The sequence below is a fragment of the Oncorhynchus nerka genome, linkage group LG2, assembly GCF_034236695.1.
Source record: "Oncorhynchus nerka isolate Pitt River linkage group LG2, Oner_Uvic_2.0, whole genome shotgun sequence".
Taxonomy (NCBI): domain Eukaryota; kingdom Metazoa; phylum Chordata; class Actinopteri; order Salmoniformes; family Salmonidae; genus Oncorhynchus; species Oncorhynchus nerka.
The window spans coordinates 18,237,419-18,257,151 of NC_088397.1; the positions used below are offsets into that span (position 1 = coordinate 18,237,419).

The 19,733-nt window shown below is 45.6% G+C and overlaps 2 protein-coding genes across 5 annotated transcripts; both read left to right on the forward strand.

Annotated features, from left to right (window-relative positions):
* The first annotated feature begins 4,789 nt into the window (after positions 1-4,789).
* On the forward strand, positions 4,790-7,759 carry LOC115120030 (gap junction beta-2 protein-like). The gene is made up of 3 exons (XM_029648932.2): positions 4,790-4,948; positions 5,968-6,490; positions 6,960-7,759. The coding sequence occupies exons 2-3, from the start codon at positions 6,006-6,008 to the stop codon at positions 7,321-7,323; spliced, it is 849 nt and encodes a 282-aa protein (XP_029504792.1). The 5' UTR covers positions 4,790-4,948; positions 5,968-6,005; the 3' UTR covers positions 7,324-7,759.
* A 99-nt stretch (positions 7,760-7,858) lies between these two features.
* On the forward strand, positions 7,859-12,843 carry LOC115120029 (gap junction alpha-3 protein-like). 4 transcript variants are annotated; one of them, XM_029648930.2, is made up of 4 exons: positions 7,859-8,491; positions 9,935-9,997; positions 10,798-11,188; positions 11,305-12,843. In XM_029648930.2, the coding sequence occupies exons 3-4, from the start codon at positions 11,120-11,122 to the stop codon at positions 12,661-12,663; spliced, it is 1,428 nt and encodes a 475-aa protein (XP_029504790.1). In that variant the 5' UTR covers positions 7,859-8,491; positions 9,935-9,997; positions 10,798-11,119; the 3' UTR covers positions 12,664-12,843. The 4 variants fall into 4 exon arrangements, with proteins under 4 accessions (XP_029504790.1, XP_029504788.1, XP_064880114.1 ...); XM_029648928.2 differs by having other exon boundaries at positions 11,101-11,188; XM_065024042.1 differs by having other exon boundaries at positions 9,935-11,188.
* Positions 12,844-19,733: the final 6,890 nt, after the last annotated feature.

The following is a 19,733-nucleotide window of genomic DNA, read 5'->3' on the forward strand; positions in this document are numbered from 1 at the left end:
GTCTCAATACAATACACACTCACAGTCTCAATACAATACACACTCACTGTCTCAATACAATACACACTCACAGTCTCAATACAATACACACTCACAGTCTCAATACAATACACATACACACTCACAGTCTCAATACAATACACACTCACAGTCTCAATACACAATACACACTCTCAATACACAGTCTCAATACAATACACACTCACTGTCTCAATACGGTACACACTCACTGTCTCAATACGGTACACACTCACTGTCTCACTACAATACACACTCACTGTCTCAATACGGTACACACTCACTGTCTCAATACAATACACACTCACTGTCTCAATACAATACACACTCACTGTCTCAATACGGTACACACTCACTGTCTCAATCAATACACATACAGTCTCACTCACTGTCTCAATACAATACACACTCACTGTCTCAATACAATACACGTACACACTCACAGTCTCACTACACACACAGTCTCAATACAATACACACTCACAGTCTCAATACAATACACACTCACAGTCTCAATACAATACACACTCACAGTCTCAATACGGTACACACTCACAGTCTCACTACAATACACACTCACAGTCTCAATACAATACACACTCACAGTCTCAATACAATACACACTCACAGTCTCTCAATACACATCACAGTCTCAATACAATACACACTCACAGTCTCAATACAATACACACTCACAGTCTCAATACAATACACACTCACAGTCTCACTACAATACACACTCACAGTCTCAATACACTCACAGTCTCAATACTCACAGTCTCAATACAATACACACTCACAGTCTCTACAATACACACTCACAGTCTCAATACAATACACTCACAGTCTCAATACAATACACACTCACTGTCTCAATACAATACACACTCACAGTCTCTCAATACAACACACACTCACAGTCTCAATACAATACACACTCACAGTCTCTACGGTACACACTCACAGTCTCAATACAATACACACTCACAGTCTCAATACAATACACACTCACAGTCTCAATACAATACACACAATACACACTCACAGTCTCAATACAATACACACTCACAGTCTCAATACAATACACACACAGTCTCTCAATACACTCACAGTCTCAATACAATACACACTCACAGTCTCAATACAATACACACTCACAGTCTCAATACAATACACACTCACAGTCTCAATACAATACACACTACACACAGTCTCAATACAATACACACTCACAGTCTCAATACAATACACACTCACAGTCTCAATACAATACACACTCACAGTCTCAATACAATACACACTCACAGTCTCAATACAATACACACTCACAGTCTCAATACAATACACACTCACAGTCTCAATACAATACACACTCACAGTCTCAATACAATACACACTCACAGTCTCAATACAATACACACTCACAGTCTCAATACACACTCACAGTCTCAATACAATACACACTCACAGTCTCACTACAATACACACTCACAGTCTCAATACAATACACACTCACAGTCTCAATACGGTACACACTCACAGTCTCAATACAATACAATACACACTCACAGTCTCAATACAATACACACTCACAGTCTCAATACAATACACACTCACAGTCTCAATACAATACACACTCACAGTCTCAATACAATACACACTCACAGTCTCAATACAATACACACTCACAGTCTCAATACAATACACACTCACAGTCTCAATACAATACACACTCACTGTCTCAATACAATACACACTCACTGTCTCAATACAATACACACTCACAGTCTACAGTACACACTCACAGTCTCAATACAATACACACTCAAAGTCTCAATACGGTACACACTCACAGTCTCAATACGATACACACTCACTGTCTCAATACGGTACACACTCACAGTCTCAATACAATACAGTACACACTCACAGTCTCAATACGGTACACACTCACAGTCTCAATACAATACAATACACACTCACAGTCTCACTACAATACACACTCACTGTCTCAATACAATACACACTCACAGTCTCAATACAATACACACTCACAGTCTCACTACAATACACACTCACAGTCTCAATACAATACACACTCACAGTCTCAATACAATACACACTCACAGTCTCAATACAATACACACTCACAGTCTCAATACAATACACACAGTCTCAATACAATACACACTCACAGTCTCAATACAATACACACTCACAGTCTCACTACAATACACACTCACTGTCTCAATACAATACACACTCACAGTCTCAATACAATACACACTCACAGTCTCACTACAATACACACTCACTGTCTCAATAATACACACTCACAGTCTCAATACAATACACACTCACAGTCTCAATACAATACACACTCACTGTCTCAATACAATACACACTCACAGTCTCAATACAATACACACTCACAGTCTCAATACAATACACACTCACAGTCTCAATACAATACACACTCACAGTCTCAATACAATACACACTCACAGTCTCAATACAATACACACTCACTGTCTCAATACGTCTCAATACAATACACACTCACAGTCTCAATACAATACACACTCACAGTCTCACTACAATACACACTCACAGTCTCAATACAATACACACTCACAGTCTCAATACAATACACACTCACAGTCTCAATACAATACACACTCACAGTCTCAATACAATACACACTCACAGTCTCAATACAATACACACTCACAGTCTCAATACAATACACACTCACAGTCTCAATACAATACACACTCACAGTCTCTCAATACAATACACACTCACAGTCTCACAATACACACACAGTCTCAATACAATACACACTCACAGTCTCAATACAATACACACTCACAGTCTCAATACAATACACACTCACAGTCTCTCAATACACATCACACACTCACAGTCTCAATACAATACACACTCACAGTCTCAATACAATACACACTCACAGTCTCAATACAATACACACTCACAGTCTCAATACAATACACACTCACAGTCTCACTACAATACACACTCACTGTCTCAATACGGTACACACTCACTGTCTCAATACGGTACACACTCACTGTCTCAATACGGTACACACTCACTGTCTCAATACGTTACACACTCACTGTCTCAATACGGTACACACTCACAGTCTCACTACAATACACACTCACTGTCTCAATACGGTACACACTCACTGTCTCAATACGATTCACACTCACAGTCTCAATACGGTACACACTCACAGTCTCAATACAATACAATACACACTCACAGTCTCAATACAATACACACTCACAGTCTCAATACAATACACACTCACAGTCTCACTACAATACACACTCACTGTCTCAATACGGTACACATTCACTGTCTCAATACGGTACACACTCACTGTCTCAATACGGTACACACTCACAGTCTCAATACAATACACACTCACAGTCTCAATACAATACACACTCACAGTCTCAATACGGTACACACTCACTGTCTCAATACGGTACACACTCACTGTCTCAATACGGTACACACTCACAGTCTCACTACAATACACACTCACTGTCTCAATACGGTACACACTCACTGTCTCAATACGGTACACACAGTCTAAATACTATACACACTTTCTCAGATGAGCAAATCACATCTGGCTGAGGACATTACCAGTTATCATCACTCTGGTTGTGTCTCTTGTCATGCAGCACCAGACTCAGTGTCAACTCACCTCGTTGGTAAACAGAACTGTTGTTGTCGCCAAAAGGAGCCACACAAAGCCATGCCTGTACTCACTACCCACCCCACCTCAGCCCTATCGAGCCCTGTACCCCCTCCTTCCTCTGCCCTCACCAGGGTTTGTGGCCAGTGCCCACCCTTCAGCTCCTCTGCTCTGTCCACACCCAATCTACCATTGGGCATCCGCCCCCAATCCCCAAGAAATAGGAGACAACCGTGTGTGTGTGTGTGTGTGTGTGTGTGTCCTCACTGTGCCCTGCTGTTATCCTGGTGGGGCAGGATGGGGGTGATTAGGGAAACCCAATCTGGTGGGAGCAGTTTGGTAGTGAGGGATGAAGGGAGGGAAGAACAGAGTAGGGAACAGAGAGATGAATAGAAAGGAAAGTGTTTCACTTCGTCCACTGAGCCACTCAGACAGAAGGGGAGTGTTTGGGATATAATACTGTACACTGCTACAATGCAGTTCAACCAAGGTGCATGAATAAACTGGATCTTGCAAGCACCTGGATGGAGGTGGGATGGGGTTGAGTTGGGGTAGGGTCAAATGTGTTTTGTAGAGTGTTTAAGTCTAGATTTAGCTAAAAAATCATAGTGTGTAAAACAATCCCTGAGGTCAACATTTTGACCATATTTGAGTGTAAAGACATCAAGACCTGGTTTGTGTATCCACACACCCCAAAAAGTATAATCACCCAATGTGGGATTCGCTGTTTGGTTAGAACCACAAGAAAGCAAAACAAAACCTCTTTTGATAAACTGACTGAATGAACTCCTCCTCGGTCAGTATATATATACACACACACACACGCACGCACACACACACACACACACACATAAATAAATATATTTGAGTGAAGCAGAGAAAGATGCAGATCAGCACAACATCTATCAACATCTTTCTTATACAGAGGAACATCCGCTCAAGACTCAAACTGCACTTGTTGTCGCTCCAGATTACAGCTCCGCCCCGAAACTGACGTCACGTAGGTGAATCCACAAGTTCAGGTGCGTCTCTGAGAGCACTCAGAGCACATCAGTTCTAGTCAGCGGTAAATCAGTGGACTGCGTCTCACCCTAGACGGTCTCTCCCTGGAGCTCTGTTGGATCTGACTATGGCAGAGTGAACCAAGCAGAAGAAGTAGGGATACATGGAGCCTCCCTGACACTCAGGAGAGAAAAGGTGAGGAAGACAGGCTGATGTGTTGTTCTGTTCTCTGTCAGCTGACTTCTTTTTCTCTATTTATTTCATTAGATGGAACATTTCAAAAACTTTGGAGACGTGTTATGTAAAATGTATTTTTTTATCACATGATGAAAGTATTATGGGGTTGAAAATAATAATTTCATGCACAATGTCTTGAATTTACCTATCATAATAATAATAGATGTATTTTATATAGGGCTTTTCATAACACATTGAATTTCAAAGTCACTTTAAAAACATTTAAAAAACAACACATCAACTTATTGATATTTTATTACTATAGCATGTAAACCCCATTGATGTGAATATTGTGTGTCTTCGAGAGGTGAATGTAACCTGCAGTTATAGTGCAGTTATTAAAACTTAGTGTGGCTATATAGCTCAGCTGTACACTCTTAGGGGGAACCTATGAGGGTTCTTCGACTGTCCCCATAGGAGAAACCTTTGTAGAAACCCTTTTGGTACTAGGTAGAACCTTTTTGGTTCCAGGAAGAACCCTTTTTGGTTCCATGAAGAACCCTTTCCACGGTTCTACATGGAACCCTAAAGGGTTTGATTTGGAACCTTTCCCTATGGGGAAAGACAAAGAACCCCTTTTTTCTAAGAGTACTAGACATTAGAAATGTTGGCTGGATCAATAGTTCATTATAACATTGGCACTGGTCTAGCCAAGCAACTGTATTCAGTTCTCTTTCTCTGTCTCTCTCTCCTCCTCCTCTCATCTCTATACTTCCTCCTCTCATCTCTATACTTCCTCCTCTCATCTCATTCTTATTCTCCTCCCTCTCTATTTATTTTTTTAACCTCAACTTTCACCCCCCTTCTCCTCTCCTCTCTCCCTAGAGTAGAGTGGATTGTTCCTGGGCAGCAGAGGAACGATGAGCTTGGGGACCCTGTACCTAATATTTTCTTATCTCCTCCTTCCTCTCTCTTCCCTCCAACTCTCCCTACTTCGATCCAGCTCTCACCCCCTCTCTCCTCTGGTCTCTCCCCAGGGTAGAGGTGTGTGTTCTGGGCCAGAGGAGCAGGAGAGATGACCTGGGGGACCCTGTACGCCCAGCTGGCTGGTGTGAACCGCCACTCCACCAGCCTGGGGAAGGTGTGGCTGTCTGTCCTCTTCATCTTCCGTGTCACCGTGCTGGTCCTGGCGGCCGAAAGCGTCTGGGGGGACGAACAGAGTGACTTTGTCTGCAACACCCTGCAGCCGGGCTGCGAGAACGTCTGCTACGACCACTTCTTCCCCGTGTCCCACATCAGGCTCTGGTGTCTGCAGCTTGTCTTCGTCTCCACGCCCGCTCTCCTCGTCGCCATGTACGTGGCCTACCGTAATCACGGCGACAAACGCCAGGTCCTGCAGCAGGGTTCAGTCGGGGGACGTTGCCGCAGCGACAAGGCCCAGGCGGCCCAGGAGGCTGAGCTAGAGAGCCTGAGGAGGCGGAGGCTGCCAATCGCCGGGCCGCTGTGGTGGACGTACGCCTGTAGTCTGGTCTTCCGCCTGCTGTTCGAGGGAGGCTTCATGTACGTACTGTGTTAGGTCACTGAGCAAAGCCTAACAAGTCTTTATTTCAGGCAGACAAGTTACTTGAGTGTAGCTCAATGAACCACCTCCATTACATACAAACACTTAAAAATAAGATGTAGATACACTTCCTCAAGATTCATGACATCACCATGTACAAGTGTAAGATCTTAATATGATCACCCTGTTGCAGGAGAATGTTCCCGCAATGCAGGAAATGTCCATCTTGTAGTGTATTTGAGGTTAAAAAGGCTTCTGAAGTTTGTAATTTCCACTTTGAAATGTCAGACATGATTTTCCCTTTACGAAAAATATATCAACCCCTACAAAAATATCCATTAATTATAATCAACTAAATAATTCAAATGTCCTGTTGCTGTAGGATTATTTACCCGCTGTTGCAAACTGGCTGAAATAAAGATGCTACATCTGTAGTTCTAAGCCTTTGTCTTCCCCTTCGTTCTCCAGGTATGCTCTATACGTGTTGTACGACGGCTTCCAGATGCCCAGGCTGGTCCAGTGTGACCAGTGGCCCTGTCCCAACGTGGTGGACTGCTTTGTCTCCCGCCCCACAGAAAAAACTGTCTTCACCGTTTTCATGGCCGCCTCCTCCTGCGTCTGTATGGCTCTCAACATGGCCGAACTGGCCTACCTGGTCGCCAAGGCTATCGCTCGGTGCCCGTCATCAGGGCGCAGAGGGGGGAAACAGAAAGGGAAGGGTGCAAACTGTTCCTCAACCTCTTCCAAAGACAAGACTCTGCAGCAGAACAAGAAGAATGAGAAGTTGTTGTCGTCCTCTTCGTCTGGGTCCACCTGCAGCAAGGCGGTGTGAGGACGGGGGAGATATAGACATCGCGTACATATGCACACACAGACGTGCAAAACATAAGTAGCCTACAGTACACACACAAACACACCGAATCATAAATATGTGTGAACACTGTGTAGTCCACTCCAGACATGCACAGAAGATCTCCTTCCCTGCTCAGTCACTGGAGTCACTCCGCCATCTAGTGGCCAATATTCACACATGGCCACTGACCCCTCATAGGCGAAGACAGACAGACAGACAGACAGACAGACAGACAGACAGACAGTTTGTTTTGCTCCTATGGAATTGTGATGTTGGTAATGAAGAGATAACATTGTAAATACACTGACAATGGCATTCGCAGAATCACAGTAGAGTACTACGAGTAAAGGCTTATGCAATGACCTACAGAGGATGTGTGTGTTTTAAAAACGCATGAAATAAAAAATATTAGATATTTGATATACTGTCGGATCATTGAGACACATTTTAGCAAAGCTGCATTTCACAATTTGGTCAGATGTAAATCATGTGGTTGTGTTAGTGGGCCTGAAGAAGCACATCCCAGCACTTAATCATGAGATGTGAAGTATTATATATATTATTTTCAGATAGCACAAATGTAAAATAGAGTACTACAAAAAATATACAAAGTGCACAAAGAAGATGTTCAGATAGTACAGATAATATGGGAGAGGAACATCCAGTCCTGTACTATAACTCATCTATATGCATTTATGCCTACTCTCCAACATAGTGAAGGCCATCGTTTTCCCCCTGAGCGCGGAGACGCCATGCACAATTTTGGAGTCCTGGTGTGGAATTTCAGAAGAGCAGGGTGGCAGGGTGGGATGGGAGGTGACGGGGATTGACGGGTGGGCGACGCCACCCCCACCCTCCACCCTCCCCCACGCGTGCACTCATGGATGGTCACACAATGTGACAGTAGCGATGGCTGGGCACGGGACGCAGCCGCTGCGCTTTGCGGGACCCCATCTCCAGGTTCCACACGCGCCCTTAGACTAGCATCGCTTTGCTCACCCTCGCGCTGTCTCTCTCTCTCTCTCTCTTGTTCGCTCTCTTTCTCTCGCGCACGCCTGGCCTCGAACCCCGCGGGAGAAAAGAAGAGAACGCAGATCGCGACGCTTCCGGGAAAACGTTTTTGGCCGGCCGCTTTCAAGGGAGATTGGTAAGCTGTCAGAGCTGGGGAGTGAGAGGGAAGGGGAGGGATCTTTCTACCTGGGAAGGTCTGTAGGATTTTCCAAGCATTTCAAAATAGGGATAGCTTCAGTGACCACCGGATATTGCTTCAAGTGACCAAGGCTTAGGGAGTCTGTCCATCCACCCTGTCCTTACGCTTATTTGGGAACGCCAAGTAGACACTTTTACGCTCACCAATTCCAATGCGAGTGATGTTGACTTGACTTAGCCTGCAATCAATTAGTGTATCAATAGGTATTCTGTTAGGATATCTACTGCCTAAGGTTTATATATTTAAATAACTTGGGTCAGTGTGGTCAAAGAGTTAAATGGTGCGGCCGCTGGAGCACAATGCCGCTGATCCCTGTCAATAGCCAGTGCCAAGGAGCACAATGCGCGTCTGGCAGCTTCTCTATTGTCACAGGTGACAGACGGTATTTCATCAAAACCTCAAAAGGATCAACACATATAATGTGCAGCTCGACACATACTGTCATTATAGAGGGGTATTGCACCACTTTGATACCAGCGCGTTATTGAGTAGGCTAGGCCAGGCATAACGACCATGGAGTCATCTATTGAAATTAATATTGAACTGTAGAAGGCCAGTGATTTGAATTGAGCTAGTATGGGCTACATTCAGCAACAATGCACCATAAAATCGATAGATTGGGATACTGTGGTAATCATAGTAGTCATAGATTTGACAGTAACAGCCTGCCTGGGTTTTAACATGGGGAAAATAGGTCCTTGTTTTCAAAGTTTGTTAAAACCACTTCATGTCCAAACAGGGGTTTGTAACAGGTAGAGTAATGCAGCTGGGATCTGTTGTTTTGTTGTTGTTGTCTATGTATTGGTGATATAAAGCCCTCTGTAAATGCATATCAGTCAATCCGGGGCAAATACTTCCCCTCATCAGCAGTTCTGTGTTCTGATGATCCGAGCATTCCTCCCAGGCTGTTCTGTACTCATTCAGACTGACACAGATGGCCAGCCATTGTAACCCGCTTGCCCAGCAACACACAGACAGGCCTATGGATGGATTGTATACATTCCTCAATTAAATCTGCCTTTCAAAACAAAACACATATGTCTATCAATTCTGTGGCATTAATAGGGTTCATGATTCCATTTAGTCTGTCCAATTAGAAACACCAGTCACCTATTTCAGAGAAATATACATTTTGGGGGAAGATGATGTAGGTTTTTGACTTTGAAGACATGATACATTTTTATTGGTGGCCAGTAGGCTTGTAGCCAGTTTAAAAAGATTAGAGTTTTCCACTCATCTCCGAAGTGTCTATATCGTAAGTTGCATGGACAATAGGCATACAAAAGAATGGTTAATTAGGGTATTTGGGCAATGTGAGCATATTTAAATGACATTATAATTGTAATTCATAACTGATATGATTTGTTTTTTTGCTTCCAGGTATTGTATTTCTTTTGAACCACTAGTTGATGGATTTATCACTGACAATACAACAACATTTTAGTAAGTCCACCGTCTGTCACTACTTTGGGTGCTTTTTTGTGTCATTGGACATCTGGTCCTTTTTTCGTCTGCTTTGCAATGTGTTTAAAAGTTGCCGTGGGCACTAGATTCTCAATTGTAGCTGATTTGAAATTGATACAACTGTAAAATGTCAGCACCGGGAAAAACGTTCCTTTGAATTGCTGCTAATGATTCTAGTAGGCCTGTAAGAAGCACAATGGTGGTGCTCAGGATTTTTTATTGGCACGTTTAACCTCAGTCTCCAGTACTGTGATTCGAGAATGTATTAGAGAAGTATGTGGCCGGTCGAGAGGGAAAGTGATCAAGGCAGCTTGTTAGTCCCGTATGACTGACTCGATGGCGTCCATCCTGTGTCTGAGGGTGGGTGTTCGGTGGTCTCCACAGCTGTTCTGGGCTGTACTGAGTGGGATGCCACATTACAGAACCTCCAGATAGAAATATATTACAACAGATATGTATCCTTTACGTAGAACAAGGAATCATACCGCCTCCTAAATGCAACCCTGCTGCCTCCTTCAGTGCCAAACGCATTGGCTTTGACTGAGAGATTGTGTGACTTCACTGAGTGATGTCGGGAGCAGAAAGTACATAGGATGGATACAATGTGTGTGCATAATATGACAGTAATCTTTTGTAATATTTTGGCTTCAAACCAGAGGTCAATGTTTGTTTTGGTTTCTGAACCTGTACATTTTCATTCAAAGTTTTTATTCCCCTCTTCTCTCATGTCCCCTTCTCTCATTTTCCCACCTCCCTTTCTTATTTTCTTACCCTCTCAGTTGTTACTCACCCGTGCTTGTACTCCCCCTCTCCCTGGCCTATGCTCTCTCATTTTGTGTGTGTTCTCTCCCCACCTCTCTCTTCCCTCTCATCCCCAGTCGGTGCCTACACAGCCCTATTCCCTCTCTGTTGCTCCCACCTATCTCCAGCTTTCCAGCTTTCCTCTACCTCTCTATCTGCACCTCTCTCCTGCTTCACCCAACCTCTCTCCTCCAGCCTCTCCCCTCCTCTCTCCCCCAGCCTCTCCCCACCCAGGCCTCGCCCAGTTGCTACTCATCCCAGGCTGTGCTCTCTCTCCCCAGGCTAGAAATCGTGTGAAGCATGGGTGACTGGAGCTTTCTGGGGCGGCTGCTGGAGAACGCTCAAGAACACTCCACCGTGATTGGCAAGGTGACTGATTGATACATTGATACATTTATACAGTTATTTGATTGATTGACCCTTTTATTCCTGTGGTATATAGCCCCTAATGCCGTCTTATGTGGCGTTATGTCCCTTGTGTCCAGGTGTGGCTGACAGTCCTCTTCATCTTTCGTATCCTGGTCCTGGGGGCGGCTGCGGAGGAAGTGTGGGGAGACGAGCAGTCGGACTTCACCTGCAACACGCAGCAGCCCGGTTGCGAGAACGTGTGCTACGACGAAGCCTTCCCCATCTCGCACATCCGCTTCTGGGTGCTGCAGATTATCTTCGTGTCCACGCCCACCTTGATCTACCTGGGACACGTGCTGCACATTGTCCGCATGGAGGAGAAACACCGGGAGAAGGAGGAGGAGCAGCGGAAGGCCAGCCGGCACCAGGAGGAGAGAGACCCTCTGTACAGGAACGGAGGAGGAGGAGGGAAAAAGGAGAAGCCCCCAATCAGAGACGAGCACGGTAAAATCCGCATCCGGGGGGCTCTCCTGCGCACATACGTGTTCAACATCATCTTCAAGACGCTGTTCGAAGTGGGCTTCATCCTGGGTCAGTACTTCCTGTATGGCTTCCAGCTCAGCCCCCTGTATAAGTGTGGTCGCTGGCCCTGCCCCAACACAGTTGACTGCTTCATCTCACGCCCCACAGAGAAGACCATCTTCATCATCTTCATGCTGGTGGTAGCCTGCGTCTCCCTGCTGCTCAACCTGCTGGAGATATACCACCTGGGATGGAAGAAGGTGAAGCAGGGGGTCAGCAACGAGTTTGCGCCCGGCCGAATGGCGCTCCCCCTGGCCAGAGACGAGGCGGTGGAGTCCAACATGATCCAGGAGGGGATCACCCACCCGGCCCTCAACTGCTTGCCCACGTACGGTGGCGTGAACGTGGTGTACCTGCCCAACGAGCAGGCAAATGCCACGGCTGCTATATCCGAGCAGCAGGCAGCGGCGGCAGAACTCAAGATGGACCCTTTCCATGAAGACTTCCTGCTGGAGGCTCCTCCCACGTCCTTCTACGGCAGTGAGGGCAGTGGCCAGCAGCAGTCCATGGAGCAGAACTGGGCCAACATGGCCATGGAACTGCAGACCCTGGACGCTGCCAAGTCCTCCTCCTACCCTCCTCTTCCCTCCTCCCCTTCTCCGCCACCCTCCTCCTCCTCCCCCACCTCCTCTGACCAGGAGCAGTCACCCCCTCCACCGGACACTGCCCCTCTTATCCCCGACTCCCGCTCCTCCACCCTCCCGTTGGGGGAATCGAGAAGGAGTGAGGAGCACCAGCAGCAGGACGAAGAGGAAATGGAGGCGGCGCTGCCACTGACGCACGTTGATGATGTCCCGGTGACCCGGGTGGAGATGCACGAGCCGCCCATTTTCATAGCGGCGGACGCCCGCAGGCTGAGCAGGGCCAGCAAGACCAGCAGTGTCCGAGCCCGGCCCGACGACCTTGCCGTGTAACACATACACACACACACACACACACACACTCTCACACACCTTCACACAATCACATACAAACACATGCAGACCCCTATCCACCACCGCACCCCAACGCCTCTGGGTTCTATACATTATATATCTTTGAGGCTCAGGTGTCAAATGTTGTGTGAAATACAGAGGCGATGTGGGAGGGGGGGGGGGGGGCTCTGGAGTTGAGATGCTCCTGACATTACTCTCTACAAAAGTTGCGTTATCTGGAGATGCATTCGGTGAGGTGAGGCATAGCTTAGTGCTTCAACGTTATGAGGTGCCAACACGTGTGTGGAGAGGGAACACACACATTCACTGTTTGCAGCTCAGATGCCATGAAAGGATTAGAGATATTGGACTAACTCGTTTGGGACATTAGCAACATTTCGGATGAATATAATTCTGCTGTTTTCTTTATTCTTTGATGGTAGACATCAGAAGAGGGTTTGCGCTTTCGTTAATTTTTTTCTCTCCCCCCTTTCTCTTTTCTTTTCTTGTGATGGACCCTTTAAGATGAAGCCGATGTGTCCTACTGTCTCTTCCTGGTGTCTGTCTGTCTGCCTCGTAGCTAGCCGTCTGTCTGTTCCATGCTCACCCTTCCTATTAAGCTGAATGAAGAGAGAGACGCTCTGACAGTATGGTGGAGTGGAGAGAGACGGGGATAGGGTACCTGGGTGGCACTTTATTCAAAATGACTTGCTATTTACTTACAAATGACATGTTAATCACACAATAATACCTTGTGAATTACTTGTAAAACAAGCACGACTAGGCACATTTTGGTACCAGGTAGTTAACAATGAAGTACCCTCTGATAATATGTAATGTACCAGTAAATACCAGGTTAATACCAGTGCATAAGGTAACGTCCTACCGGTTACTGTCGTGTGTAGCCATACTAGTGTGAAGCTTCAACCTATGTTACCACCTCGATCCCAACCTGAGGCTTGGTCTTTAGGCTTCACAGGCTTTGTGTGTGTGTGTTTCTGTCTGTGTGTGTGTGTGTTTCTGTACGTTTCTGTATGTGTGTGTGTGTGTGTGTTTCTGTACGTTTCTGTGTGTGTGTGTGTGTGTGTGTGTGTGTGTGTGTGTGTGTGTGTGTGTGTGTGTGTGTGTGTGTGTGTGTGTGTGTGTGTGTGTGTGTGCGCGCAATAGATATATTATAGAGTCTTGTTTCAATGTCTACAACAACATTTAGGCAGTTACATCCGGGTAAATAATATATATATGTAAGTATATTACATAGTACATACAGGGTATATTATACATATAGAATTATGACTTATAAAGAACCCATACTGATGCTTGTGTTTGCAGTGTGTCAAAGACGTGTGTGTCCTCATCGTAAAGAAATTCAGCAGATTTAAGACTGTAGGCCCCCACTGAGGTCAGTATGGGAAGTTTCAGTATAGTGCTTGGAGAGAGTAGGCAATAGAATTGCTAGAAGATAGATAGATAAGGAGTATTATTTAAGGCAATGACATTTCATTCTTTGTTACTGAGTCATAATAGCAAAATCAATAGGAATGTGCATTTGCGTATCATTTTCCTAAACTCCTGCCAGTTTTTTAAATCAGAAAATGGCTCTTAACCTGCAGTTGTATTTCTTTTAAGCTTCCTGTTTTTTCTCTCTCCAAATTAATTAATTTTATTGTCATCTAACATTCAAGAAAAAATCATAGCTATCGAACAATGTTTTAGACAAATCTCTTTTGCATTTTGTACCTCTTTATGTTTTGAACAACGGTATATTCTGTTACTGTGAAACTACAACTCACTACAACTGACTCCCTCAAGCACTTGACCTTTGACCTTGTTATGATGAAATCATATGTTATCATTCAACCACCACCTGGGGTTATTACCATAAAGCAACAAGAAGCAGGGGGCACTTCAATTTTGCTATTTAAAGTAAGAACAGAAAGTTGTGATTCTTACAGTACATTTCAACAATGTAGATAGGCTGTTTGTTCCCATTTCACTCTCTATCTCCCCCTCCCTTACCCTCACACTCGTCCTTCCTTTCTTCCTTTCTTTTCTCTCTTTCTTTTATTCTCTCTCTCTCTCTACACACACACACACACACACACAAACTCTACATTGGGGTATATCTTGGGATAGAGGGTTTAGACCGAGACTGTGAATGGGCTGTTGCTGTGCTCTGCTGTATGATGTGTTAAAATGCTTAGAGAATCGGGTCTGCTGTTAGTTGCGTTGCCACACACACAGAATCCAAGTGCCTCACAAATCGTTTACATACCATGCACATACAGTATGTTAAAAAAAAAGCCACCAGGTGATGGGATCGAGCTGTGACATTGTAATCCAAAAAAAAAAAACACTGTCCACCAAAGAGAGAAAATGTAAAATGGCCACCAATAGAACTCTGTTAAGAGTTGTTGAAAACAGGTTACGGTTCTGTTAACTCATCATTTCTGTTTATAACCTTGTCATTTCGGTTGTTTAAAGTTGACACTTTAGCATGTAGATAATGATCTGGACAGTTAAGACAGAATGGTGTTCTAAGATCAAATAACAAAGGACATCTCAAAAAGAGGATGTCTCAATATTTTATAAAGTATTTATTTTTATGAGAGAATTACCAGATTACCAATTACAAAAAAATTGATTTTGAAAAAAATATTGCTACTTTGTTGATTGTTTTGTCCAAAAAATACAGGAGAGGTGTTTGGCTAGGTTAAAGTTATACCTCATTGTTGTGTCAGGCATCCCCCCCACCCCATCGGAAAACTGACATTTTGTTGGACTTTTGGAATCTCTGGCGTGGAGTGAGATTTCATTGGCCAGTGAGGCAGGGAAGGAGATTTAGACATGCTCAGACCAGATACCCCATTGTGAAATCACTGTCTATGAAGAGAAGTGCCTTACGTCTGAACTTTTGTAAGAACATGTTGATGTAAATGTTAATTTACCTCAAATGTTTACAAAACTGTTACTGAATAAACTTTTGTACCATATCTAACTTGTCGCCTGGGGGTTTTGTTTGGTGAAATAAAATATGTACTTTGGCTTCTCACAATGCATAAAGAGATAGTAGTTGTGCTTTTTGAGGACATGGGGGTATGAAGGGAGGGGGAGACAAAGTGAGAGGAAAGGAAGGGGTGGGGGAGAGAGGAGAAGGGAGTGAGAGGTTGGGAAGACACACAGGCACACGGTTTTCACACTGTGATGAGGAACGTCCATCATAGTTTCCTTTATAACATGCACCTATAGCTAGCCTATCTGACAGGCTGTATCCAACACCAATGGGGAACAGTTGGGTGTGATAGTGCAAGTCAAGATATCTCAGTCGCTTTCAGTATTTAGCCCTTACTGGTTCAGTATTCACAGAGATAAAAAAAAATACAATTTGGGGAGGGGCCTGAGGGAAGTGTAGGGGTGAAATTAATCACTATCTTGGAGAATTGGGGACGTCTGGAGTGAATTTGGTGGATTGAAGAAAAGATAGTGGGCGAAGTCTTGGACTAGGAGAGGGAGATCTTAGTCCTTGGAAGAGTACAGACAGCATATTCCATCCTTAGCTCTCCCTCTCTTCCTTCCCATCTCCCTCTTTTACTCTACATACAGCTCTCCTACTCTTCCTGTCTCTCTCTCTCCCCCAAACCCCACCCTGTAGTGTGTTCTCTCCCGCTACATACCTCCCCTCCCTCTACATCTCCCACTCCCCTGCCTCTCTCACTCTGACCCCCAAACACCACCCTGTAGCTTCATACCCCCTCCCTCCACATCTCCCACTCCCCTGCCTCTCTCACTCTGACCCCCAAACCCCACCCTGTAGTGTGCTCTCTCCCGCCTACCCCCCTCCCTCCACATCTCCCACTCCCCTGCCTCTCTCACTCTGACCCCCAAACCCCACCCTGTAGTGTGCTCTCTCCCGCTTCATACCCCCCCTCCCTCCACATCTCCCACTCCCCTGCCTCTCTCACTCTGACCCCCAAACCCCACCCTGTAGTGTGCTCTCTCCCGCTACATACCCCCTCCCTCCACATCTCCCACTCCCCTGCCTCTCTCACTCTGACCCCCAAACCACACCTGTAGTGTGCTCTCTCCCGCTACATACCTCCCCTCCTCTACATCTCCCACTCCCCTGCCTCTCTCACTCTGACCCCCAAACCCCACCCTGTAGTGTGCTCTCTCCCGCCATACCCCCTCCCTCCACATCTCCCACTCCCCTGCCTCACTCTGACCCCCAAACCCCACCCTGTAGTGTGTGCTACATCTCTCCCTGCCTCTCTCATGACCCCCAAACCCCACCCTGTAGTGTCCCTCCACATACCCCCTCCCTCCCATCTCCCACTCCCCTGCCTCTCTCACTCTCCCCCAAACCCCACCCTGTAGTGTGCTCTCTGCCTCTCACATACCCCCCCTCCTCCCATCTCCCACTCCCCTGCCTCTCTCATGACCCCCAAACCCCACCCTGTAGTGTGCTCTCTCCTCCCTCCACATCTCCCACTCCCCTGCCTCTCTCACTCTGACCCCCAAACCCCACCCTGTAGTGTGCTCTCTCCCGCTACATACCTCCCCTCCCTCCACATCTCCCACTCCCCTGCCTCTCTCACCTGACCCCCAAACCCCAGTGTGCTCTCTCCCGCTACATACCTCCCCTCCCTCCACATCTCCCACTACCCCGCCTCTCTCACTCTGACCCCCAAACCCCACCCTGTAGTGTGCTCTCTCCCGCTACATACCTCCCCTCCCTCCACATCTCCCACTCCCCTGCCTCTCTCACTCTGACCCCCAAACCCCACCCTGTAGTGTGCTCTCTCCCGCTACATACCTCCCCTCCCTCCCATCTCCCCACACTCTGACCCCCAAACCCCACCCTGTAGTGTGCTCTCTCCCGCTACATACCTCCCCTCCCTCCACATCTCCCACTGCCTCTCTCACTCTGACCCCAAACCCCACCCTGTAGTGTGCTCTCTCCCGCTACATACCTCCCCTCCCTCCACATCTCCCACTACCCCGCCTCTCAATTCAATTCAAGGGGCTTTATTGGCATGGGAAACATATGTTAACATTGCCAATGCAAGTGAAGTAGATAATATACAAAAAAGAAGTAAACAATAAAAATGAACAGTAAATATTACACTCACAAAAGTTTTTAAAAAATAAAGACATTACAAATGTCATAGTATGTACTGTATATATACAGTGTTGTAACAATGTGCAAATGGTTAAAGTACAAAAGGGAAAAAAAATAAGCATAAATATGGGTTGTATTTACAATGACGTTTGCTCTTCACTGGTTGACCTTTTCTTGTGGCGACAGGTCACAAATCTTGCTGCTGTGATGGCACACTGTGGTATTTCACCCAGTAGATATGGGAGTTTATCAAAATTGGGTTTGTTTTTGAATTCTTTGTGGATCTGTGTAATCTGAGGGAAATATGTTTCTAATATGGTCATACATTGGGCAGGTGGTTAGGAAGTGCCGCTCAGTTTCCACCTCATTTTGTGGGCAGTGTGCACATAGCCTGTCTTCTCTTGAGAGCCAGGTCTGCCTACAGCTGCCTTTCTCAATAGCAAGGCTATGCTCACTGAGTCTGTACATAGTCAAAGCTTTCCTTAAGTTTGGGTCAGTCACGGTGGTCAGGTATTCTACCACTGTGTACTCTCTGTTAGGGCCAAATAGCATTCTAGTTTGCGTTGTTTTTTTGTTAATTCTTTCTAATGTGTCAAGTAATTATCTTTTTGTTTTCTCGTGATTTGGTTGGGTCTAATTGTGTTGCTGTCCTGGGGCTCTGTAGGGTGTGTTTGTGTTTGTGTTTGTGAACAGAGCCCCAGGACCAGCTTGCTTAGGGGACTCTTCTCCAGGTTCATCTCTCTGTAGGTGGTAGGTGTAGGAATCGCTTCCTTTTAGGTGGTCTCTCTCTCTCCCCCTGTTGTTTTTTCATGGCCACACTAGTTCATATCATGTGATTGGCAGAGGATTGCCTAGTTAATCTCTGGCTATAATTCCCCCTTCGCCACTGGCCTCCCCTGCAGACCTAGCCCACTGACCCTGCTGAGAGCAGCACTTCCTTTATGCCCCTGAAAGCACAGGGGATTGAGCCCTAACAACAAAAACTAATCACCCTCCTCCCCTCTCTTTCTATCGCCCGGCCACTAGCCTGGCAGTGTGTGTGTGTGTGTGTTCATGTGACACACACACACACATCAGTCAGGTGAAGGTTAGCTGACACACTTTTCTCTGTGACCCTTTCCAGGGATCTGGGAAGACTATCGTTGCTATGCAAACATTAGCACACAGATGATAAATTGGGTGTATCAGGCATCTGCCTGACAACTTTGGTAAAGACATTTACATTTTACATTTAAGTCATTTAGCAGACGCTCTTATCCAGAGCGACTTACAAATTGGTGCTTTCACCTTATGACATCCAGTGGAACAGCCACTTTACAATAGTGCATCTAGGTCTTTTAAGGGGGGTGAGAAGGATTACTTTATCCTATCCTAGGTATTCCTTAAAGAGGAGACACCAGATGCTGCGTAACTAGCCCATCACAGAGCTAGATATTATTTTGCCACTGAGCTTGTCCAGGTAGAAATGGACTGTTGGCAAAGATCTAGGACCAGTTTACCATCAACTTAATAACCATTAAGGGGGAACACAAAACTGACTTAAGATCAATGTCAGGGGCATCTTAGTACATCCTACTCTGAGGGAGTCACCCCCCACAGATCACTATGGAGATGAGGGAGGAACATTCTAATAATGACTGGGCGCCCTTCATACCTACTGTATGAGTGGCTGAATGGCTTGCAATGTCAAATGATGGTGTTCCTGAGTCAGACAATAGGAGACAAGAACAACTGGGCCCCACCTTACTTGACAGAAGGGGTACATTCATCTTTAATGAGGATAGAATACCAGCTGTCATAAACAGTAATGACAGCTTATGTCTGCTTATAACCAGTTTATGTGGGCTCTGGTCAACTATGTGGGGAATAGGGGTTTTATTTTACAATCAGCTACCTGTCGTTTTTACACATTATACAATACATAGGGAATAGCGTGTATTATACTGTCAGGCAT